At 33.7% G+C, this 22,207-nt stretch overlaps 1 protein-coding gene across 2 annotated transcripts in view; it reads left to right on the top strand.

Annotated features, from left to right (window-relative positions):
• LOC118189372 (vesicular glutamate transporter 1-like) overlaps window positions 1–22,207 on the top strand; it is a 607,793-nt gene that overhangs the window by 449,832 nt on the left and 135,754 nt on the right. For both annotated transcript variants that reach the window (XM_085820946.1, XM_085820945.1), the window contains exon 3: window positions 13,381–13,636. In XM_085820946.1, coding sequence (XP_085677072.1) covers window positions 13,381–13,636 — 256 coding nt within the window. The remainder of the gene's footprint in view (window positions 1–13,380; window positions 13,637–22,207) is intronic.

The raw sequence follows: 22,207 nt of genomic DNA, 5'->3' as shown, positions 1-22,207 counted from the left end.
GAACCGCAAATTCGACTCAACCCAGATCCTCCCTTGCTGCAGACACCGGAACGTTAATATCAACGTCAACCGTGCGTAGAAGGCTTCACAAAAGAGGTCTGTACGCGAGGCGTCCAGCCATTTGCGTGCCACTCACCTCACGTCATAGAAGGGAACGTTTGAGGTGGGCACGTCAGCATGTCTATTGGGCAGCTGATCAATGAAAGGGTTGTTCTTTCTACGGATGAGTCCAGGTTTAGCCTTCAAAGCGATAATACGCGTTATTTGATTTGGAGAGAATCTGTTACCCGTTACGTGTGTTTAGCCTTCAAAGCGATAATACGCGTTATTTGATTTGGAGAGAATCTGTTACCCGTTACGTTCCATCAAACATCCATGAAAGAGATGCATACGGAGGAGGCAGTGTCTGTGATTTGGGTAGTATCTCTTTGAATGGATGCACAGATCTCCATGCATTTCCAGGTGGCCTTGAAAGGTTTTGTCCCAGAAATTACAATACAATGCAATACTTCCACGTGGAACCAAGAATGCTTAGGGCCTGTATTTCCTGCTACAGAAAGACAACGTTAAATCGTACAGGGCTCGCATCCTGGAAAATTATGATCAGCAGCAAACAATTCAGGTCATGGAATGGTCAGCTCGATCACCGTACTTGTATCCAATCGAGCATGTTTGGAATGCTTTAGGAAGACGTATAGCTGCTCTCAGTCCTCATATTGAGACTCTTGCCACGCTTGTAACTGCTTTGCAGTAGCAATGGCTCTCATTTCCTACGGAATTCAGCATCACACATCACTTATGTGTTGCATTGCTTCTAGGGGATATCATACTTGATACTGAAGCCAACTTTTCTATATGAAACTGACATATCCGATTTGTTCATTTCATGCGTATTCTTCTATAACATCGTAATTGTCTGGTAATTTCTTTTTAAGTTATTTTACACATTAATTTTTATATACTGTGGTCTGTTTCATTAAACTCTGCATGTAACTTTTTGAGTAATTATCATATTTGTGATTTTTCCTTAATTAATGAGAACCAGTGTATAAACTAATATCCTATACAAATTGTTATGGAGATAACTGAAACATTTTGCTTCAAAAAGCTCTTTTTTTGTGCGCTGAGTGTTTTCTATTTGAATAGTCTGAAGTATTTTTTATTTAATCGAATCAACATTGTTTAAACAGGATTTAAGAATTGTTTCAGCTAATGTTTAGTGAATTTTTGAGAAATGAAGTATAAAAAAGGTTTGAAATCTTTTTTCATTTAAAATTAGTAGAATACTAAACTATGATTTACAAAAACTCAGATAGCGTGATTTTTATTCAATAGCATAAGTACCATAAAATGACTCATTAAAGGAAATAATTTGCTCCACATCTGCACGAAAGTGAGTTTTTTAACTCTCCATTTCATTCTAAACTTGATTTTGATCTGAAATTAACAGTTTTAATTTAGTTTGATTTCTGTAATTTATTTAACTTCTGTAGTAAATTCAATACGGGTTCCTCGGAATCTTTCCTTTTTTTATTTTAATTATTTTAGAAAAAGAAAGGCTTAAAACGTATTAAGCTTGTATTTTTCTAGAATGCATACTAACTGAAGCTATGTACATTAAATCGTACGAAAAAAAAGTAAAATGCGCTTTTGCTTGTAGTATTAAAGATTTTATGTTTATGATATTCATAAAGTATAATTTCCCTTAAATTATATTATTATTAGTAGTATTTCACTGTACATTAAATAGAACAGAAGAGCTACATTTTAGAGCTTTTGCAATTAAAGAATGTTTCAGAAATCACGGAAATTAATCGGCTTTACGACTTTTCACTGATATATGAGGTACTAAATTTATACCAAGAATCTTCTATCATGCAACAAACTAATGTGAAAAATATAATTTGCCTAATGTAACTAGTATTACTATGCCATGGAAATCACGGTTTACAAAGCACGGTTGTAAATTAAAGTCAAATTAGCTAATACAGACCATATTAAAATTACATCAAGAGATTTTGCCCATGTTACTCCATTTGCTTCCCTATTTCTCTCTGTTTTGCAGTTAAACAATCAGTAAATGGCTTATTTTGATAATAAAAGCTTTGCTGCTTGCAGGATTAAGCATTGTGATCAGGTACCGTTAAGCAGTTTAAATAGTTAGTGAAACTTTGATCGAGATATTTTGACGCAAACATAAGTTTATATAAATGACACGGATAGAACTAACGTTTGGTTCACTTTAGTACACTCAATTTTAAGACAGAATCGTAGTTGTAAAAATATTGGGTAGTGATTGACATGATTTCAAAATGCCTCATTTATAAAATTTACCATCACAGAAAGACAAATAATATATATGAAAGAGAAGGGAAATTATCAAGTTTTATTAGTAAGTGGCATCATACAAAAGGATTACTGTAAGAATTCTACGCTACTCTGCATAGTTGCATAGCTATAACATGTTTTATGTTCTGTTTTGTTATGCCTTCCTTGTATAGTACGTTCCTCTGCGATTATGTATCGAATTTAAATCAAGTGTTTTTTGCCTCTGTACCTGAGTCATGTTTAATTATCATTCCTAATAGCATTAGTTGACAGCAGAAGTAACAGTATGTTATTCTATGCGAATACCGAACTGAAAAAAAGTAGCAATTCTATATTTCTCGTTTTACTTGGCCGATTGACGAAATTCAACTTGCGCTCTTTCGTGTCGCAAAACTGCGGCTAAGGATATACATATACCTGTGTTCTAACACATGTATTTGGGCACAAAACTTGACTTTTTCTGAAATGTTGATAATTTTCTCGCTTTCCGTTTGACTTGGTTTATTTAATTATGGCAAAATACTCAAGGATTATCAGCCTAAGGGTGGGATGTCTTTGTGGAGGGCTTTCTAATGGAAACTGGTTTGTATATGTTACGGTGAAACACCGAAATCTGGAGAATGTCGACTTTCACCGGTGAATGTCAACATTCACATAGTCGCTTGGTGTATGTCCGAAATATTTTCCAAATACTCTTATTTCTGACTTACACCGGTCAATGTCGACATTCACCATGTAGTAATGGTGAATGTTGAACATATAAGAATATTATATTTTCTTCTCCGTAATTCAGTCGCGAAAAAACGCACTTGAGACTTAAATATAAGAATATAAGAACTTAAAACACACAGTACATTCAAAATGAGAAAGGAAAATAATAGAAGTTAAAAACTTACTAAATTATGTGATTCAAATCTTATTTATTGTAACAACTTAAACTATTATGACACTTTGAATTGTACAAGAGGCCCTTGCTTTTACAACTACATTTATTTGTGGAACACTTCCTTTTGTAATGTCAGCGTGTACATATACGCCTCTCTTTCGACCTACACCAGAGCATATCTGTGATTGTCGACATGCACCGGTGAGGGTCCGAAAGAACAAGAATGTAACGCAATATTCGATCTTTCCCCGACGTATTTGGTGAATGTTGACATTCTCCGGTGAAAGTCGACATTCTCAAATTTCGGTCTTTCACAGTAACATATACACGACACATAGGGAAAAACACGAGAACGTCCATGCAGTCAGCCCGGTCGCCGAGATTCGAACCTCAGACTGAACTACCAGTGTTCAGGGATTTTACCGTTCGGCCCTCGGTGGCCTCAAATTATCTCAAAGTGTAAAGTTTTGTAAATATCGCGGCGCAATCTTTTTTTCCTTTAATTAGCAGCCAAAATTTTAGTTCCGCAATGTTAATTGAATTCCGCATATATATACATATATATATATATATAATAAGGGCTTTTATATTAATTTATTCTTTCATTATTTGAAATTTAGCCTTAATCTCAATACAAGTCATTTACTTTTTCTGATTTATTTTAAATCTTTGTGCTTTTAAAAAGACCTTTTAAAAAGACTTTTCGAAAGACCTTTTGAAATATTAAGTATAAAATTTTTATCAAAATCTTAAAGTAGAGGTATTTCTAGCAAAAAAGTATAAAAAAATTAGAGTTTTTTATTCAAAGTTTCTGCAAATATACGTGAATTTATTGGCTTGTTTCGAAATCTGGCATATTTGTTATAAGCGATAATAACACCAAATGTTACAACTGTTACAACCTGTAATGAATTGCAACAGTTATTTTATAACCTTAAATATTTTTAAAAACATTTACTGAGGTTTAGCATATGGAATTTCTTTATTCTCATTTTTATTAATAATACCAAATAAATATTTATCACATTGAGGCATTTGCTAAATAATTTCACTAAAATTATTTACCGTACGTACAAAATTCGTAACAGTATCTTTTATTTATTTACTTTTATTTATTTATTACATAAAATTGTCTTTTTTATATTATGCTATTTGATTCTTGTGATTTAAAAAAAATTTAAATTTAAATTTATTTGGAAATACGGATAGGCTCCTAATAAACTAAATGCAGGATGATAAAATTGTGTAAAGCAGGAACGCAATGATAAAACTGTGGAAAATTATTTATATAAAAATCATTCTAAATTAAAATGTAGATTATACATCTTTTTCATTTACATATATTTTTTGAAGGGCCCAATGAAAGTCGTATTAATCATGCTTTAAAGTATTTTCTCTTTTAATGCAGAATACCAATTTTCAAAGTCATCGTATCGAGTACTTTGTCATAAACTATTTTTTCCAAAGAAATGCTATTCAAATAAATTTAGATTAAAAAACGAATGAGTAAATATGCTTTAATAACATAATTCGAATGAATGAATAGAAATTCTTAAATAGCTATTTGAAGAATTGTAATTCAACCCCGCAATTCAAATAATTAAAATAAATTCTTTAAAAAGCAAAAAATATACAAAATATAACTTTGATTATAAAATATAATATAAAATAAAAATATTTCCAAGACAGACGAAACGAAACATATTTTCCTCACTTTCATTATAAAAGGGAGAGCGAAAAGCTTACTTTAAACTAGGAAGTTCTGGTTAATCTCAGTGAGTAAAGTGCGCCAATTATGTTTTTGAATAACTGCGTACGTTTCTCACCAAATTTTATAAAATTAATTTTTAGGCATAATTTTATTCGTATAATCGAAATATGAAAACAACTGGCATGTTATTTCAGAAAAAGTCCAATTTGTGATGCACGCTAAAAGTACGCCGAAAATTACTTATAAATGAGCCAAAGGTTACTAACCTTCAAATAAATTTATTTCCTTCAAAGCAATCGCCAGGGGTATGTGCAGTTTTTACAACCTTTCTTTAGATCATCGAAAAACAGTTTATAGGCGTTAGAACTAACATTTTGAAAAATACGCGTAACGTTTTATTTAATATCCGAGATATTTAGAAATTTCCTTCCTTTCATGGCCATCTTAAGCTTCTGCAAAAGGAAAAATTTCTTGTCTACACCACATGACTTCCTTGTACGGAATATTAAATTATACGCACTTTTTCTTGCATTTCATTTAAACTTATTGGATTGAATTAAATTTATTTCGTCGATAGCGCATAAACCACAATAGAATAAATGCACTCTTTAAAATTCACTATATTTGTTTACCATAGCGACACTCTGGCACTAGGTTCACTTAACAGCGTTATTCTTCGTTCATATTATAACTCAGAATGCACAAAATTTATAAATAAGTATAATAAATAATAAATTATTTTATTTACAAACATATAAGAGTAAAGAAACTGAGATTACTGTGCCGGCTAACAGAGTGGATATATATGTGATGTGCCAGCTTTAGTCGTAACTTAAATTATCAGACGATAAGTTTTAAAAAAAACAGGATCCATTTATTATTATTCAGGAGAAATAGCAGTTACAAAAATTTAGATATCCGGAGTAAATAAAAAGAATTACTAATAACTTTTTTGTATGAAGTTTACTGCATCGTGACATTTAAGAAAAGCCCCGATATTCCTTCTGCGAGTCCTTTTATAGCCTCTGGAAAGGTGGAGCTTCCAAGAAATGACGTCAGCCTCGTCAGCCATTCCAATTCACTTTAAATATTTCCAGAACATTCTATAACTGTAGGTGTAGAAAAGGCGGGAAAAACAACTTGACTACGGGGCTGTAGATTTAATTCCACGTACTTTCAAATAAGAGAACGTCGCCATTAAAAAATGAAAAGAACATACAGTTAGAATTTAAGTGTAATCTTGACTATGGAATTTTATTATTATATATATATATATATATTTATATACATTTGGTGCGGCCGATTGCAACCAAAATACGAGGTGCACATCTACATGTTATAGCAGTCCTGTATACAAAATTTTAACGTGCTGAGGCTACTCGTTAAGTTATGCGTGATATATACGTACGTAGAGACACCACGAAAAATTCTCTTCAGAATTCATTTTAAAGCAGTTTTATATTTTTTTTGGGGGGGGAGGAAAAGAGTCTTTTATTCTGTCCTTACGTACAGATGTCACGCAAAAACATCGTTAAATTGCATTCGATAGCGGTCAAAATGGATATTTTCGTTGAAATATGATGCCTGAAGTTTTTCTCGATTACAATACTTCTTTTTTACTTCGTACAGTAAGTAAAAATCAGCTGGAGATAAGTCGGGAGAATATGTAGGATGATTTATCGCTACAGTTGAATACTTAGTAAGATACTGTTGTTGTACAGACAATGGTGTATGGGGTCTGTTAGAATTAAAACTCCAAGCGACCGGGGGGATATAATTACAATAGATAATCAAAAGGCACCTATTGTAAAATGAATGACTCAGCATTTCAAAACAAAGACACTACAGAACCTGTCATCATCGTGTAAAAGAAACTATTGTGTAGAATCAAAAATCTCCTTCCAAACTTGTAAAAATACTGATTAATTAATTTTTAGGGTCAGAATGGTAAGTAAATCTTTTGTAATCAAAAATGCACACAGTACATCAAATGCAATCAACATCACCTTAGTCTTTGGTTTCGACATCCGTTCTTTTTTTATAGGAAAAAAACGGTACTTTCTACTGAGTATTTTGTCTTTTCTGAGTCATATTGTAGACATCTCCGGCTATGATAACCTTTAAGAAATTGTTATCGTGTCTCGCAGTAATCAGCAAATATTCACAGAAAGCTTTCCTATCTTATTTTTGCTGTTCTGTCAAACTCCAAAGCACAAGCTTTCCTCATTTTTTTATTTTGAATCAAAGTAACAACTTTTTTTGTTTATCCTAAGCATATCTGAATATTTCTGAGTTGTTACGCATTTAACAGCTTTTACCGAAGACCAAACTTTCTCCATATTTTTCTCATTCTTTAAAGTTAAAGGGCACCCTAGCTTTCCACTTGTAAATTGCACTCACTTGTGTTCCTGATAATGATGCATTACCATATACTGTTCTAATCATATTTAATGTTTCAGTAGCAGCAGATTTACGAACTTTTTAACAAAATTTAATGTTATTACATTGTTCCGTCTCGAAGTAAATTTCTTTTTACGATGTCTTCTCAATAAATGAAAATGACTCGGGCGTTTTGATAAGCAAACGTCAAAATAACCAGTTTAAACAGGCTTTAACAAGAGTTGAGATGTCACACTTTCTAAACATGAATTTACTCTTCCTCTTTTTTATTTTACTGTTTGGTCTTTTAATTTGTTCGGTTACTTTGTAGGTGAATCTTATATAAATCTAATATATATCCTAAGTCGCGCTTTCGAAACATGAAAAAAAGTAAATAAACGCAAGTTAAATTTTGTCAATCAGCCGACTAAAACGAGGTATATAGAACTGTCTCGTTTTAGCCTAAAAGTGTTATTAGTCTCGAAATGAGATTTTGCCTCAAATCACTAAAATTACGTCTTTTTACTTTTCATTCGAGTCTGATGCCATTCACCAAAATGTAAGTTATTTATCTTTCATACTGAATCTGTCTGTTGTTAGATTAACAAATTAAGCTGTTTGAAAGTACTATATGCTGTTCTTAAGAATATCCCTTTTCTACTTTTGAATCGGATTGATTTAACTAATTAAAATGGGATGAATATGAGGGATACAGCGCCAATACTTATCTGCCAATACGCTCTTTCTAAACTTAGATTATCATTCATTAATTAAACTCACTTAATCCGTCATTTTTAGTGGCGATAACAGATAGTGTAGAAGACAAAAAAACAACGTATAGTAAAAATGGTGTGAAACATGTACAGCCATTAGGATTTTTTGAAGCAGAAGATGTGAAAAATGTTCAGTGGAACTCGAACCTAGATCTTTTGAATACTCGCCGAGTGTGCTACCATTACACCATGAAGGCATGCTTGAAAGAGGAATAAAATATTTTATAAACACTAACTGGTATGAAATTAGTCATACATGTACAGAAAAGGACAACTTTTTGTATTTTTGAAATTATTTTACAAGAAGAATTTTAATAAATTCTAGTATAACAGTGAAGGTAACAAAAGTAATAGTAATATGAAAATAAATTTAACAGTAATTATTATATTACTAATGAATTCAGGTCTTGACAAATACATTCTGATTTAAAATTTCAAGCTCAGAATCAAAATACGCTGCATCGGAAGATATATTTTAGGCTAAAAAATTAGTTTAATTTTTATTTTTAAATTTATTTTCTTAGACTTATTTTCTTAGATCCATGGCCAACGTGTTATCGTTGGCTATTGAATCCAGAATACAACGTGTTATCGTTGGCCATGGAATCCAGAATACAACGTGTTATCGTTGGCCATGGAATCCAGAATACAACGTGTTATCGTTGGCCATGGAATATAGAATACAACGTGTTATCGTTGGCCATGGAATCCAGAATACAACGTGTTATCGTTGGCCATGGAATCCGGAATAGCTGCAGGAGATTTCTGTACAACCTTTGAACTTTCGTAATTTCACCGATTACGTTGATCTGTGACGGACTAAATGTTTATATCCCAATCTAACTTTTAAAAATTACATTTTTCTACATCTTATGCTTTTATAAAAATACATTGTGCTTTGAAAAATAGGGTCTCTGATGATAATATTAATGCATCTCTCAAATAGAAACAACAGTTTTTGGAAAATATACTTTGCAGTTAATGCTAAATATCTTTGACATAAAACTTTCTCAGAATTACTTTTATTTTCTGCATTTGCTACATGCAGAAAGGAAAAACTTACATTCTAGTAAATCTTGTAAAACATTGTGAAACATTTTTATAGTAAAGGAATGCATATTTCATTTACAATACTTTTCGAGTATTGTTTAAATTATTCAGAAGTGTTAAATAAACCATTTTCAAATCTGAAAATAAATTTCGTTACATGTTAAATGAAGTTAAGTAAAAAAAGCACATGATAAAATGGAATATAAAAATTTACTCTTATAGGAAAAAAGTTAAACTTTTCATTCATATGTTTTATAAATTAAAAAATATCTTTTTATATTTTAATAATAAATATCTATTATGCATCATTTATAAAAATGGAAATAAAGAAATTTCATGTTAATATTCAACAGTAAAGATTTGTTTTAAAATTTATGGTTAAAAATAGCTATTGCAATTCATTGAAGATTTTAAGAAAGTTTTTAAATCATATTTGGCGTTATTATCGCTCATAAAAAATATGCCATATTTCAAAACTCGCCAAAGTATAAATTCACGTATATCTTCGGAAATTTTGAATATATTCTATTTTTTCAGGTATGTCTAAACATACATATACTCTAAGATAATGGTAAAATTTCTAGGTTATAATTCAAAATTGGTTTTCGAAAATTTTATAAAAGTTATTTTAAATTTTACTTTTTTATAATAAATCAGGAAACATTTATTAATTTCTTTGGATTAAGCCTAAATTTCATATCATAAAAGAAAAAATCAAGTAGTTTTAATTTTGAAAGTGATATGACAAATTCAATTAACATTGCAGTGGTAAAATGTTAAAAAACTGCTGCTGAGATTTTTATAAAATTTGGCACTTTGCCATAATTTGATGTGTAGAATCGATATATGGAGAAAAGTCAGCACGTTATTTTGGAAAAAGTTCAATTTTGTGTCAAAATACTTGTGTTAGAACAATACTATATATAAATCTTATATCAATCCTAATTTCGAGATATGAAAAACACATGTCAAATTTCGTAAATCGATCGAATAGAACGGGAGATATAGAACAATCTTTTTTTCTCTTTTTTACTTTTTTTTAGTCTAAAGGACGTTAGCCCAGAAGGGCTATTAATTTCAAAACGGCATTTTGCATCGATTCACTTTTCCAACTGTTGCCACCAAATATTACCGCCATGTATTATATTTAAAGAAACTAAATAATGAAGAATCTGCATGAATGATTCTCGCATTTTGAAGAAACAACGGTAGAGTCATCAAATTTTGAATAACGTAGTCCTCCAACCGTGCATAGGTGCTTGCAAGTCCGAATTTTGAATTGCAAATTTTTTTTATAATCTATTTAAATTTCGTAAAACTTTAACGAATTTTTGATAAACAAACTCAACGATTTCAAAGCGAGCAATGGCAACACTGTACGGAAAAAAAAATTTTCATCTCCAGCGCGCGAGACTGTGTATCGGAAATTCTAAAATTATGCTGTTTTCAAGTATTTTGTGTTATTGCTGTTGACAGAATTTTATGTGTTTTAAGCGCGAAGAGTATGGTACTTAATCAATAAAAGTAACACACCAAACATTAAAAAAAAAAAAAAAAAAAAAAAAAAAAAAAAACGCCTTTCTGGGCATAATATAAAAACTGAAAACTTTCAGTTTTTCTGGGGGGGAGGGGCACATGCATAACCGTTTTAACACAGTGCTATTCTGTGTGTATAGTATCACTAGTGAAGAAAGGTCCGCAGGAAAAAAAAAAAAAAATCGTTTTCATTCGTATCAAAATAAAAGTGAAAAACTAGTAAAAGTTTTATTAAAAGAATTCCCAAGACTATTTCCGAAGAAGTCATCAGCGACGAACTTGCAACCTCCCCATCATGCCGGTAAAGTCGTTTTTGAAAAAAATGGAAATACTGTTGAGAAACTTCCGATATATTTACTTGAACTTGAGAAAAATGAAGCAGAAAAGCCGTCTATAACCTAAACTATATTCTAGGCGTTAATGTATAGTCAAACCGAAGAAAAATGGGCCAATGCAGTGCTATAAATACTAGAGGTCTGGCCAACATTTGTGCTTCAGTGCTAGAAGACATGTAATTTAAACCACTGAAGTGTTGAATGCTGTCTGAAGAAAGAAGAAAATCCTACTCATCTTTACTAACGAGCACCCCATGTGAGCAGTTACATAGGATATACCGAGTGCATCAAAACCCTTCCAAAAGTACGAAAACAGAAGCAGAGAGACAGATTTGGAAGGCAGACGAAAATTTGCTCGTGCTGATAAAGCGTTCTGAGAACAAATTCCCACCAAACTGACCCGAAGGAAATATAGTGATGTGCTTAGGAACGGTACATCAGAAGCAACACAAGCTGATAAAAACATGCAACCAATCTAAATTTCACAGTTATCATAAGGTAAATCATCTCTCTACTAAAAAGATTAATGAAAGTCGAGTCATCGCGGATGTTCCTGAAATTTTATTTTTTTGAAAGTAGTATAAATACTTGTAAATTTTTCAGGAGAAGAACAAATGTTGATTACTACGCCACCAGCTCGATAGCAGCAAGAAATGGAATCGGAAAGATTACCCTTTCGTTATGTCACTAGAGGATGGCATATGCTTCGCTGATTTTGTTTCGCCTTACGGGTGACGTTCTTGCGTTTAAGCCACCACCTTAGAGCAATACTCTACAATATTCGTTATAAGATTATACGTTGTTAGATCTGACATTCTTCGGTAGCATAAATTTAGGCCAGAACTCTGAAAGACAATTAGTAACTTTTCACTCTCACGGGTCAGACAGGGATATAATTTCACAGACAGGGATAGGGTGTACAGAAGCCTTTATTAATCAAAAAAACGTTTAACAAACGGCATCAATTCGTGCTTACAGAAGCCAGGACTTTTGACTTTAAATCAAAGGTAATAGATAAATTAAAATTAATGATGTTTGAGAAGAGCCTAACGGCTTAACAGTTTAATTAGCGCGCAAGCTGGCTCTGACCGAGGTCGGCGTAAAGAAGCCTAATCTCAAGAGTTACTCAACGTCGCAGAATTCTAATCTAGAGACTCAACGTTCGCAACATGGCCTTTAAGCAACAGAACACGCTCTGACTTTCTCCAAAACCTTAAAATAAGTACTTCCTGAAGGAAGTATCTAAAATTAATCGTAGCTAATTTGAATATCTCGCGCTCTGGAAATTCACATTCTGGCAGGAGAATGAAACGAGGCTTAATAGGAAAGGCAATTAACGTAAACTAACTGGTTATAAAATTAAAAATGAGGCCTTATAAAGCTTAATCAGCTAAATGCAAAGTTCCACGTACGGTTTAATTTCATTTTAAAAGTCTGTATAATTTTGCTATTCCTTCTCAGGAGACCCCCATGAGCCTTTCCTATTAAGCCTCGTTTCATTCTCCTGCCAGAATGAAACGAGGAACCGCCAAGTTCAATGATTTCCTCGTTTTATTCTCCTGCCAAAATGAAACGAGGAAATCATTGTACTTGGCGGTTCCTCGTTTCATTCTGGCAGGAGACGCAGAGAACTCTGTGAAGCTACTGGCTAGTATCTGTACCTAGGCAGTCTCGGCCACGGGGGTATAATATCATTGAACTTGGCGGTTCCACGTGCCCAGGAGGAGACACCTTAGGACTAACTCTGTTGGCCTGCCTGGGTGGGTCGGCATAAGTCAAGCAGCAGTAGGGTCTGTATCTCGGTCTGATGATCCCACCTCGGTGTGGGACGGCACCGTAGTTTGCTAGGTAATGATCTATTGTGAACTGCAGCCCGCGTAGTATAGTACTGGTAGGTAGCCTTTGAAACGACCAGTCAGATTTCCAAGATGACAGTTTCCCGCCACGGTGAAATCTGAGAACCGGTAGTGGTGACCCCGCGGGCCCAGGCGGTAGCCGTGGTTACAGAGACCATTTTTAAAGTCTGCCATCCAGGATTGGGACCCCGGAATTGTAGCATGATTAGCATATATTCTAATCTTAGGAGACTAAATTCTGGGATCCAGCTTGGCACCAAACGTGTAATGTTAAGGACGGGGCACGTATTACAGTTATTATCACAGTTATCTCTTTTCCCGAATGCCTTCCATGTGTATCATTATCTTTTCGATTTAAATGTATTTAATTTAAATTTTGTCCAATAGATAATTTTATGAGTATTACCAGCTTTATGCAAATTAATAAAAGCTATTTCTAATGACATATATTATGTGACTCGTATAGATTTTTCTTGTTTCCTTCTTGATATTTGAAGTAAAATTTGTATATCTTTTATGTTTTCAGCAAATTAACGAAAAAAGACGACGAGAGAGGATTTATAAAGGATGACGAGTTAGGAGACGAATATTACGAAGATTTAGAGCCAAAAAAGAAGCCACGCAGTAAAGCCTTTCTCGAGCCAGAATGTCCCTGCTGCAGAAATCTCTCAAAGCGCTACACTATTGCTCTCATGAGTTCCCTTGGCTTTGTCATCAGCTTTGGTATTCGTTGCAACATGAGTGTCGCCATTGTCAAGATGGTCCATGTAAGAGAAGACCAGGTAAGTCAAATATTTAATTGACGTATCTAAGAGTAAGGACCTTGTTTAAAAAGCGAGAAACTACTGTGCATGTTTTAATTACAAATTATAATTCCAAATAGAAAGTTAAATATTTATGTTGTAATATTTAAGTTATTTTACAGTAATGCTAAACACTTTTATACGTAGTTCTGCGTCAACATTGTAGAGTCATTAGTTTATATCGATGCAGGAATGTGAAAATGTGCATTGCCTTACCCGAGATTCGAACTCCCGGCCTCCTAAATATGCGTCGAGCATGTTTCCAATTATGCCAGGAAGGCATGCGAAAAGGAGAAAGAAAATGCCTTACATATTCCGTCCTTTTTTAAACGCCCACTGGAGATTAAAGGTGCCAGTCGCCAAATCCTGGTGGTGACGAATTATCGTCCATCGCACTTTAATTCGGGCGCCACTTGTAGATTCTCTAAGAATTTTTCGATGACAGGAAACTAAAGAAATCTGCAATACCCTTATCGGGTTTCGAACTTCGAGTTAGCTCCAGTTACATCGCAAACGCATGCGGAAAGAAGTAAAAATATATTATGAAGTATACGCTCTTATCTTTCTTAACTTCTTATAAGTCGGAAGATTCTCTGAATACAGGTTTCAGTGAACGACCTGTTAGAGAGTTGTTTTGTGAAATGCACCAAACAGTTTTTGATGAGTAAAACCATGTTTCTATTATAACAATAGAATCTCGCTGTTATTGATATCAAAATTCTACAGCTGATGTTTCTAATTCACACTACTTTCATAAAGGATAAATGAATGTAAAATTAGAAACAGTGCTACAGGCACTTGTTTTTCACTGAAATTACCTCTAAAAATTCACTCTAAACTTTACACAATTCTTTAATTATTAAAACAATTTCTTGTTATTAATTCTTTATCTTGTTAAGCATCTCGAGTAGTACATTTATAATTATTTTTAATATAACATGTTTCAGCTCTAAGGAAGTTTAAATTCTTGGCTAGAATATCTTACTGAACCACATTATGATCATATTCGCGTGGCAAAAAAAAATTTCTTCTTAATCAGATGAAATTGTGATGAAATCCGATGAAATTCTCTGATTTAATTTTTTATTTCCGTACAAAAAAGATAAATCGCTTTTTCTCCACCTTCGATAGCTCCTTACAAATGTTCTTTCATCCACGAGAGAAATTATTTATGAGATGTACGTCATTAAGTGTAACTTCTTTACTCTTCTCTCTTAAACCCCAAGTAAAAAAATGATTTACACATATTGGAGATAGATCGACTAGCATTATTCCTGAGCTAGTGTATATGTCGCGTGACCGTTAATATTCCTGATACCTTTGGTGACACCACATGTTTGCTCTAAGATTCTCACTGCTTATCGATAAACTGTTTAGTAGATATCTTTTGATAGTTAATCTAATTCTTGACACAATAACAAGGTAGTAACTGTTACTTTTATTCGCCAAAGACGCAGCTGATCCACTTCCATACAGCTAAATTTGCCTCTTTTGCGATGAGCGTCCGGTGGACCAGGAGAGAGTTGCATACGGAATAGATGAGAAGATAGAATAGATAGGAGCCGATGCTTTTAGGTCCAAGCATAGAAAAAAAGGTACAGTAGATAGCACTAAGCTTGAAGTTTATTACCGATAACAATCCTGCGGCTCTGTAAATTGCTAATCTGAGCTTATTTCAGTAATATGAAGAAAAGTACTTACTTTGTATATTAACAATGATTATTTGAGGTATGAGCAAAATAAAACTAAGGGTTAAAATCGGTATCTAAAGGTATTACTAAGTTAAAGAGCAACTATACAAAAATACATACAACAACTTATCAGAAATATACATCTCAAGGATGATACACATCCTTGAGTGAAGTGACATACACTCAAAACAAAACAAAAAACAAAAAAAAAAAAAAAAAAAAAAACCACCGAGAAGATATAAAGCAAATTGGACGCAAATTGATATGCATACAGGTTTCGACGGAAAATGTAAAATTTTACATTTTGGCTGCCAATGAATGAACGGTTGTCGATACAGCGCAACTGAAAGATATTTAAGAGGAGAAATTACGGTTCCAGGTCATAAAATTCTTCACGAATTTTATTTCGTGTACTCTGGTAGACAGTAACAATGCCTCGCATACAGGTACGCGAACGATATGTGCAGACGTCAGAATTTGAGAGAGGTCGTGTAGTTGGGTTCAAAGAAGCCCGTTGGTCTTATCGGCGAATACCTCGAAATTAGAGCAGGAGCGATGCCACTATTAGGCGATGTTGCCACGAATGGGTGAACCATGGCCGCACACAGCGTCAACAAGGAAACGGTAGGCCTAGAGAAACGATAGTACGTGAAGTCCGAGTAATCGTCAGAGCGGAACACAGCCCCAAATGCATCATTATCATCGATTGTACGTGCAACTAGTGCTTCAGTGACTGCAAGAACCATTCATAGACGGCTCACAGAAAGGGGGCGGAGGTCACGGCGCCCCTTGCGCCGACTACCATTCACCTCTGTACAACGTCAAGCACGTTTGCAGTGGTGTCGGGCTCATTCGCACTCGAATGTCACTGACTGGAGTAGAATAGTCTTCAGTGATGGCTCTCGCTTGAACTGAGCCCCTATGACCAGCGAAGGCGAGTCTGGAGACGGACAGCGGTGTGATGCCAACCTGACTGTCTTCCAGCAGACAGGCCGATCACCTGATTGCCTGGGATTGTCTGGGATTGTCTGGGTGATTGTCTTGGGAGTGATTGTCTGGGGTGCCATTTCATTTCATAGTAGGACCCCTTAGGTTGTCATCTGTCGCAACCTTACAGCACAGCGGTACGTCGATGAAGTTCTAAGGACCGTTGTGTTGCCCTCCATGTCACGCCACCCTGGGCTTACATTTCAGCAAGATAATGCCCGCCCCCACACTGCACATGTTTCTACTGCTTACCTTAGTGCTTCCGAACATTACCTTGGCCAGCAAAGTCGCCGGATCTCTCTCTTATTGAGCACGTTTGGAGCATTATGGGCAGGGCCTTCCAACCAGTTTGGGATGTTGGCGAAAGTTGGACAGAAGTTGCCACGATAGCCCTTAGGAAGACATCCGCAACCTCTATCAATCAATGCCAAGCCGAATAACTGCTTGCATATGGGCCAGAGGTGGACAAACGCTTTACTCACTTTTTCAATTTGTGAAGCTCTAGCACTTCAATAAATCATCCAATTTTTCTCAAACTGTAATCATTTGTTTTTCTGTACATGCACATCAAATCTGCCGATTTTTGTCCCATTCAGATAACTCCTTTTGGTGCGGTTTTTTTTTTTTTTTTTTTTGGTCTAAGAGTATACATTTTAAAATTTAGAGGGAAACAAATACGTACACTGCTGAAAAAAAAAAAAAATGGGACAGTGCTATATCTCCCGTTCTACTGAGGCGATTGACAAAATTCAAACTACGTTTTTCATGTCTCGAAAGCGCGACTTAGGATATATATTAGATTTATATATAGTACTATTCTAACATAGGTATTTTGACACAAAATCGGACTTTTTCTGAAATAACATACCAATTTTTTTACATATTTCGATTCTACGACTCAAATTATGCCAGAATACCAAGTTTTGTAAAAATCGTACGATTAGTTTTTAAAATATTAGCTCTCAAAATTTTAGCTCCTCAATGTTAATCGAATTTGGCAAATATTTATTAATATCTCTTTTTTTATTAAACTTTTTTTATTTTTTCTCTCACATTTCGAAATTTAGGTTCATTCCAAATAAAATTTAACCATTTTTTGTGTTTTATTTTTAAAATTTCTATTTTAAAATAATTTTTATAAATTTTTCGAAAAAAGTTTTGAATTATAACCTATAAAATTTTTACCATCATCTTAAAGTAGGCGTATTTTTAAGCATATCTGCAAAAAATTAGGCTTTTTTATTCAAAATTTTCTAAGATATACACAAATTTACATATTTTCGCGTTTTGAAATTTGGCATCTTTTTTTGAGCGATAATAACGCCAAATGTGGTCTATGGATTTTTGTTACACTGAATTGCCACAGCTATTTTTAACCTTAAATTTCAAGTAAAATTTTACGGAGAATTAATTATATGACATTTTTTCCCTCAATGATGCGTAATAAATATTTATTAATACTATATTTAAAGCTATTTTTTTAAATTATATATGATATTATTCAAATTTTTAACTATTTTTTTTTAATTTCTCTATATCTTTAAAAAAAATAAGAGTAAATTTTTGTATGAGTAAATTTTTACCTTCGGCGTTTTATCGTCTGCTGCTTTACTTCGTTTAAATCGAATTGTCTAAAACTGAGAATTTTTGTTTGATGTTTATTTGAATTTTATGACAGTAACTGCATAATTTATTTCTAAAAACAAACTGTTGCTTTTGAAGTGGCTGAAAGAGCGGCTGATACATATTTTTAAAGCACAGTATATTTTTATAGAAACATAAGATTTAGAATAATCATTTTTATAAAAGTCAAAGTATGATATAAACATACAACCCTCTAGAGACTGAATTAATGGAAGTTCGGTGGTTGTGTAGAAATGATCTGCAGCTACTTAATGGCTGGATAAGTCAGCAGATTCTGTGGACAAGTAAGAATAATTATATAAACGACACCCAATATTCTGGATTCAATTAACAACGAGGATACGATGTTTATTAAATGAATTCAAGAAGTTTTAAAACATAAAAAATCAACTCATTTTTTTATCTTAAAATGTATTTTTGTGCGTAGCGTATTTTCATTATATTCTTAAAATTCTAATTTAGAATATAATTGTCAAGAACTGAATCCTAATCATTAGTAATATCATAAGTAATTATTACGGTTATTAATAAATCCTTCTTATAAATTGCAAATATTGCACACGATATTATTTATTTACACTTCAGTTCTAACCGTCAGCTCTAGTAGAAGTTACAAATCAATTACATTTAATTAAGGATTGGATTGGATTATTTAATTATCGCAAAGCACACGAGGGTTATCTGCCTAAAGGGAGGGATGCCTTCGTGGAGGACTTTCTAAGGGAAACTGGCTCGTATACACGTTACACATGGGGAAAACCACGGAAACGCCCATGCAGCCAGCCCGTTCGCGGGATTCGAACCTCGGACCGAACTACCAGTGTTCAGCGTCTTTACCGCTCGGCTGCTGGTGAGCTATTTAATTAAGGAACGACCATCTAAGTTTAAAAACAGCGTACCGTAGCAGGAATTCAATTATTGGCGCCGCATCTTTCATGTTACTCCCGATTGGCAAGCTACATGATTTTTAATGAGTATTCGGGTTTTGCTAGTAACTTCACTTAGAAATCGCGCTTAAACTAGGTTAGTTGGTTATTTGAACATAGAAAGAACATGGGAGCTATTTGATTAAGATGCTTTCATAGAAAACCTTTGTAAAGAGAACCTAGAAAACTACGGAAACCAACCATGCAGCCTGGGTTAGACTTCGCAACAAACAATTAGTATTTAACAATCTTCAAATGCTAGGCAACTGGTGAGGCTCCAATTTAATATTTTATTTCTAAATATTTAAAATATTGTTGTATTGTTAGACACAAAAAGCAGAATTTAAGTTTTGTTAACTCGTTAGTAAACTACCAAGTCGTAGTGCAAATGAATATTCAATTGCTTTTGCAATAATTGTATTCACTTAATATTCTTGGAATATGAGCTAAAGAAGGAACGTTCTCGGAAGATTAAAGAAGTGTTTAAATCCAGTGATATTAGGTTTGTCTTACAAGCTCAGGATCAAAACGATTCTGCAATTGCAAGAGTAGTTGACTTGTAAATGACTGTGAATTAAGCAGATGACTTTTAATCTTACGTTTTCAGTCAGAAAAACCTATTCCGAATGTTTTGTATTGCATGACAATGCATCTTTTCATTATTCAATAACCAGTCGGAGAACCGCTTGTGTTCCGAAAATAAGTATGTGTACTCAATCGTCCTGCATGTTCTTCAAATTTGTCTTCTTGTGATTTTTTTCTTTCCCAAAAACTATAGTTGCCTCTCAAAGGAAAGTTTTTTGACATTGAAGAGACAAAAGGAGTATGACATCTACTTTTAGAGGCATGTCAAAAACAGATCTCTACAAGCCTTCTCTTCCATTACATGTTGTGCAGTCAGACAAAAATTTGCATCAGCGTAAATTTTATAATCTATTTTTATTCCACTCTGATTACTTTATTAACATACAGTGAATATATACTAAATCTTTTACTTTAGCTTAAGTAATTCGGAAGTTTTGACGGAATTGTTGTCGGAACTAGGACTTAGAAGATAAGTCAAATTAAATATTTCGATAATCCAATAAATTCAAGGTCGAAGTTTCAATATTTTATTTTCGGAGGGAGGGGAAATTTTTTCAGTTTTGGTCCATTATCCTAAGTATATTTGCTTTGATTCTTTATTTTTTCCATAAAAGCGAAAAATTTACGCTTGGTATACATATAACGCATAGCTTCAAATTAAAATTTAATAATATACAGAGTGGTTATAATTAAAGTTCCACACTGAAACGGTCATAAAAGGAAAACTACTGGATCAAGTGTTATCAAACTTGGTAATTGTGTAAAGGAGGTCATGGGAATTTATTTTCCGCGAAAAAAAGGAAGTTGGAAACCTCACCACCAGGGGTAAATGGCGCTGTATGCAATATTGTTAAACGAAATATGGGTCGGAATCTAGCTTAACCTTTTGTTACACGGGTTTAACATGTTGCATACCCTTAAGAAACTTTGAAGTAGGCAAATTACCATTTAAAAGCTTTGAATTCGAGTGCGCCATCCGTGTAAGTGAGAAATTCATCCGTGAAAACCACGAATTAGCGATTACAAAATGTGAGATCGCAAATCACTCGCACAAGTGCGTACAATCTGGAAATCGTTTTCTTACAGATCGCTAATTTGTAACTTTTGAAGCCTGAATTCGGCACTAAAACATGAAGATACTGATTCAAAACGCTTTTAATCGATTTGGGCCAAAGAAATCCCTCATGTTATCTATCTAGTTCCATTACATTCTCCTACTGCATTCGATTGCATAGCAGTCATTCCACACCGTTTAGTGTTGAATGACAGCTAGTTTTATAACTGAACCATTTTTCTCTGAAGAGCAGGTGACAGCTGGACCACTGTGATTGCAGCTCACTTAGAGTCAATGTTAAAATGTTTCGTGCTACATGAACTGCATGGAACTGCAGTAACATGGCATTTTAGATACTACGATTTTTATGCAGGGCTGGGCCTCACCTCACGTGTGTCGCACATTTACTTAGGAAACATTTCACGAATGAACGTCTTATAGGCCGACAATTCCCCTTTTCCCACCAGACCTCAATCTCTGTGACTTTTGGCTATGGGGTTATCTCAAAAGCACTGTTTATGGTGATATTCTAAACAATTTGGCAGAAATGAAAAATGCCCGTAACATTGCTCCTGATATGCTAATAACTGCTGTTAAGAATGCAGTAACAGGATTTAACTTGCTCTCGAAAAATGCTGGACGCTACATTGAACATGCTTTGTAACACATTTCGGAAACTATTAAACACATTTTAAACAGATGTTTTCATGTCTTATTTCATTTACCAATATTGTATACAGCGCCATTTTTCCACTGGTGGTGAGTTTTTGAACTCTTTTTTTTTTCCGCCGAAAATAAATTCCCATAACCTCCTTTACACGATTCCCCAGTTTGATAACATGTGGTCCAGTAGTTTTCCTTTTATGACCATTTCAAATTGGAACTTTAATTATAACCGCCATGTAAATTAAACTTTAAAAGTCTGACAGTTTGGTTCAAGTCCCAGCTTTAAAAATATATATATTTAAATATAATATTTTATATGAATCCTCTTAGAAAGAATGTTTTAAGGAGCTAATTTTTCTCTCGCGTTATAGATTGTATAAAAAAACATGATCTTTAATATGAGTTAGATTGTTTCAGCCGATATAAGATTCGGGTTACTCGGTGGTACAGAATAAACCCTGCTGGACTGTTTTATTTCTTTGTCATTAAGGAAAAATCTTTTAATTAAAATATTTATGCTCTGGACTGTGCTCTATACTTTGTTTATAGTTAAAATGTCTAGAAAATGAAAAGCTGTCTTCAGCTGAAACGCAGTTGATGCAATTGATATTTTAAAAAAAATGACAAGAATGCAAAATTTATGGAAGTCTAGGAATCGAAAAATCTTAATTTTTTTGTGTGAGCACTGAAAATAACTGTAGAAGGAAAGAAGAAAATTAGGGAGAAAAGTAAGCAAAAATTTGCAGGGAAATTTGGCTGTCAGACATACCAAGATGTTTCAAAAAGTTGGACGCTTTTGAATATACCTTTAGGATACTTCAAAGAATTTAGGCGTTCAAAGAGAAAACACTTGCACGAGTACACCAGCAAATACCATCAATTGAGCTTGTGTTAACAGAAAAGACAAAACGATATCATTGCAGATTAAAGTGAAGAGCGACTGGTTTTAAACTATATGGTTGTGTAAATTACATTATAGAACATTATATCGTATCAT

Source organism: Stegodyphus dumicola, chromosome 7 (genome assembly GCF_044657685.1).
Source record: "Stegodyphus dumicola isolate Sdum_Otavi_A_Nest chromosome 7, ASM4465768v1".
In the NCBI taxonomy this organism is placed as follows: domain Eukaryota; kingdom Metazoa; phylum Arthropoda; class Arachnida; order Araneae; family Eresidae; genus Stegodyphus; species Stegodyphus dumicola.
The sequence above is the reverse complement of the archived record's forward strand: the minus strand, read 5'-3'. Positions and strand labels throughout refer to the sequence as shown.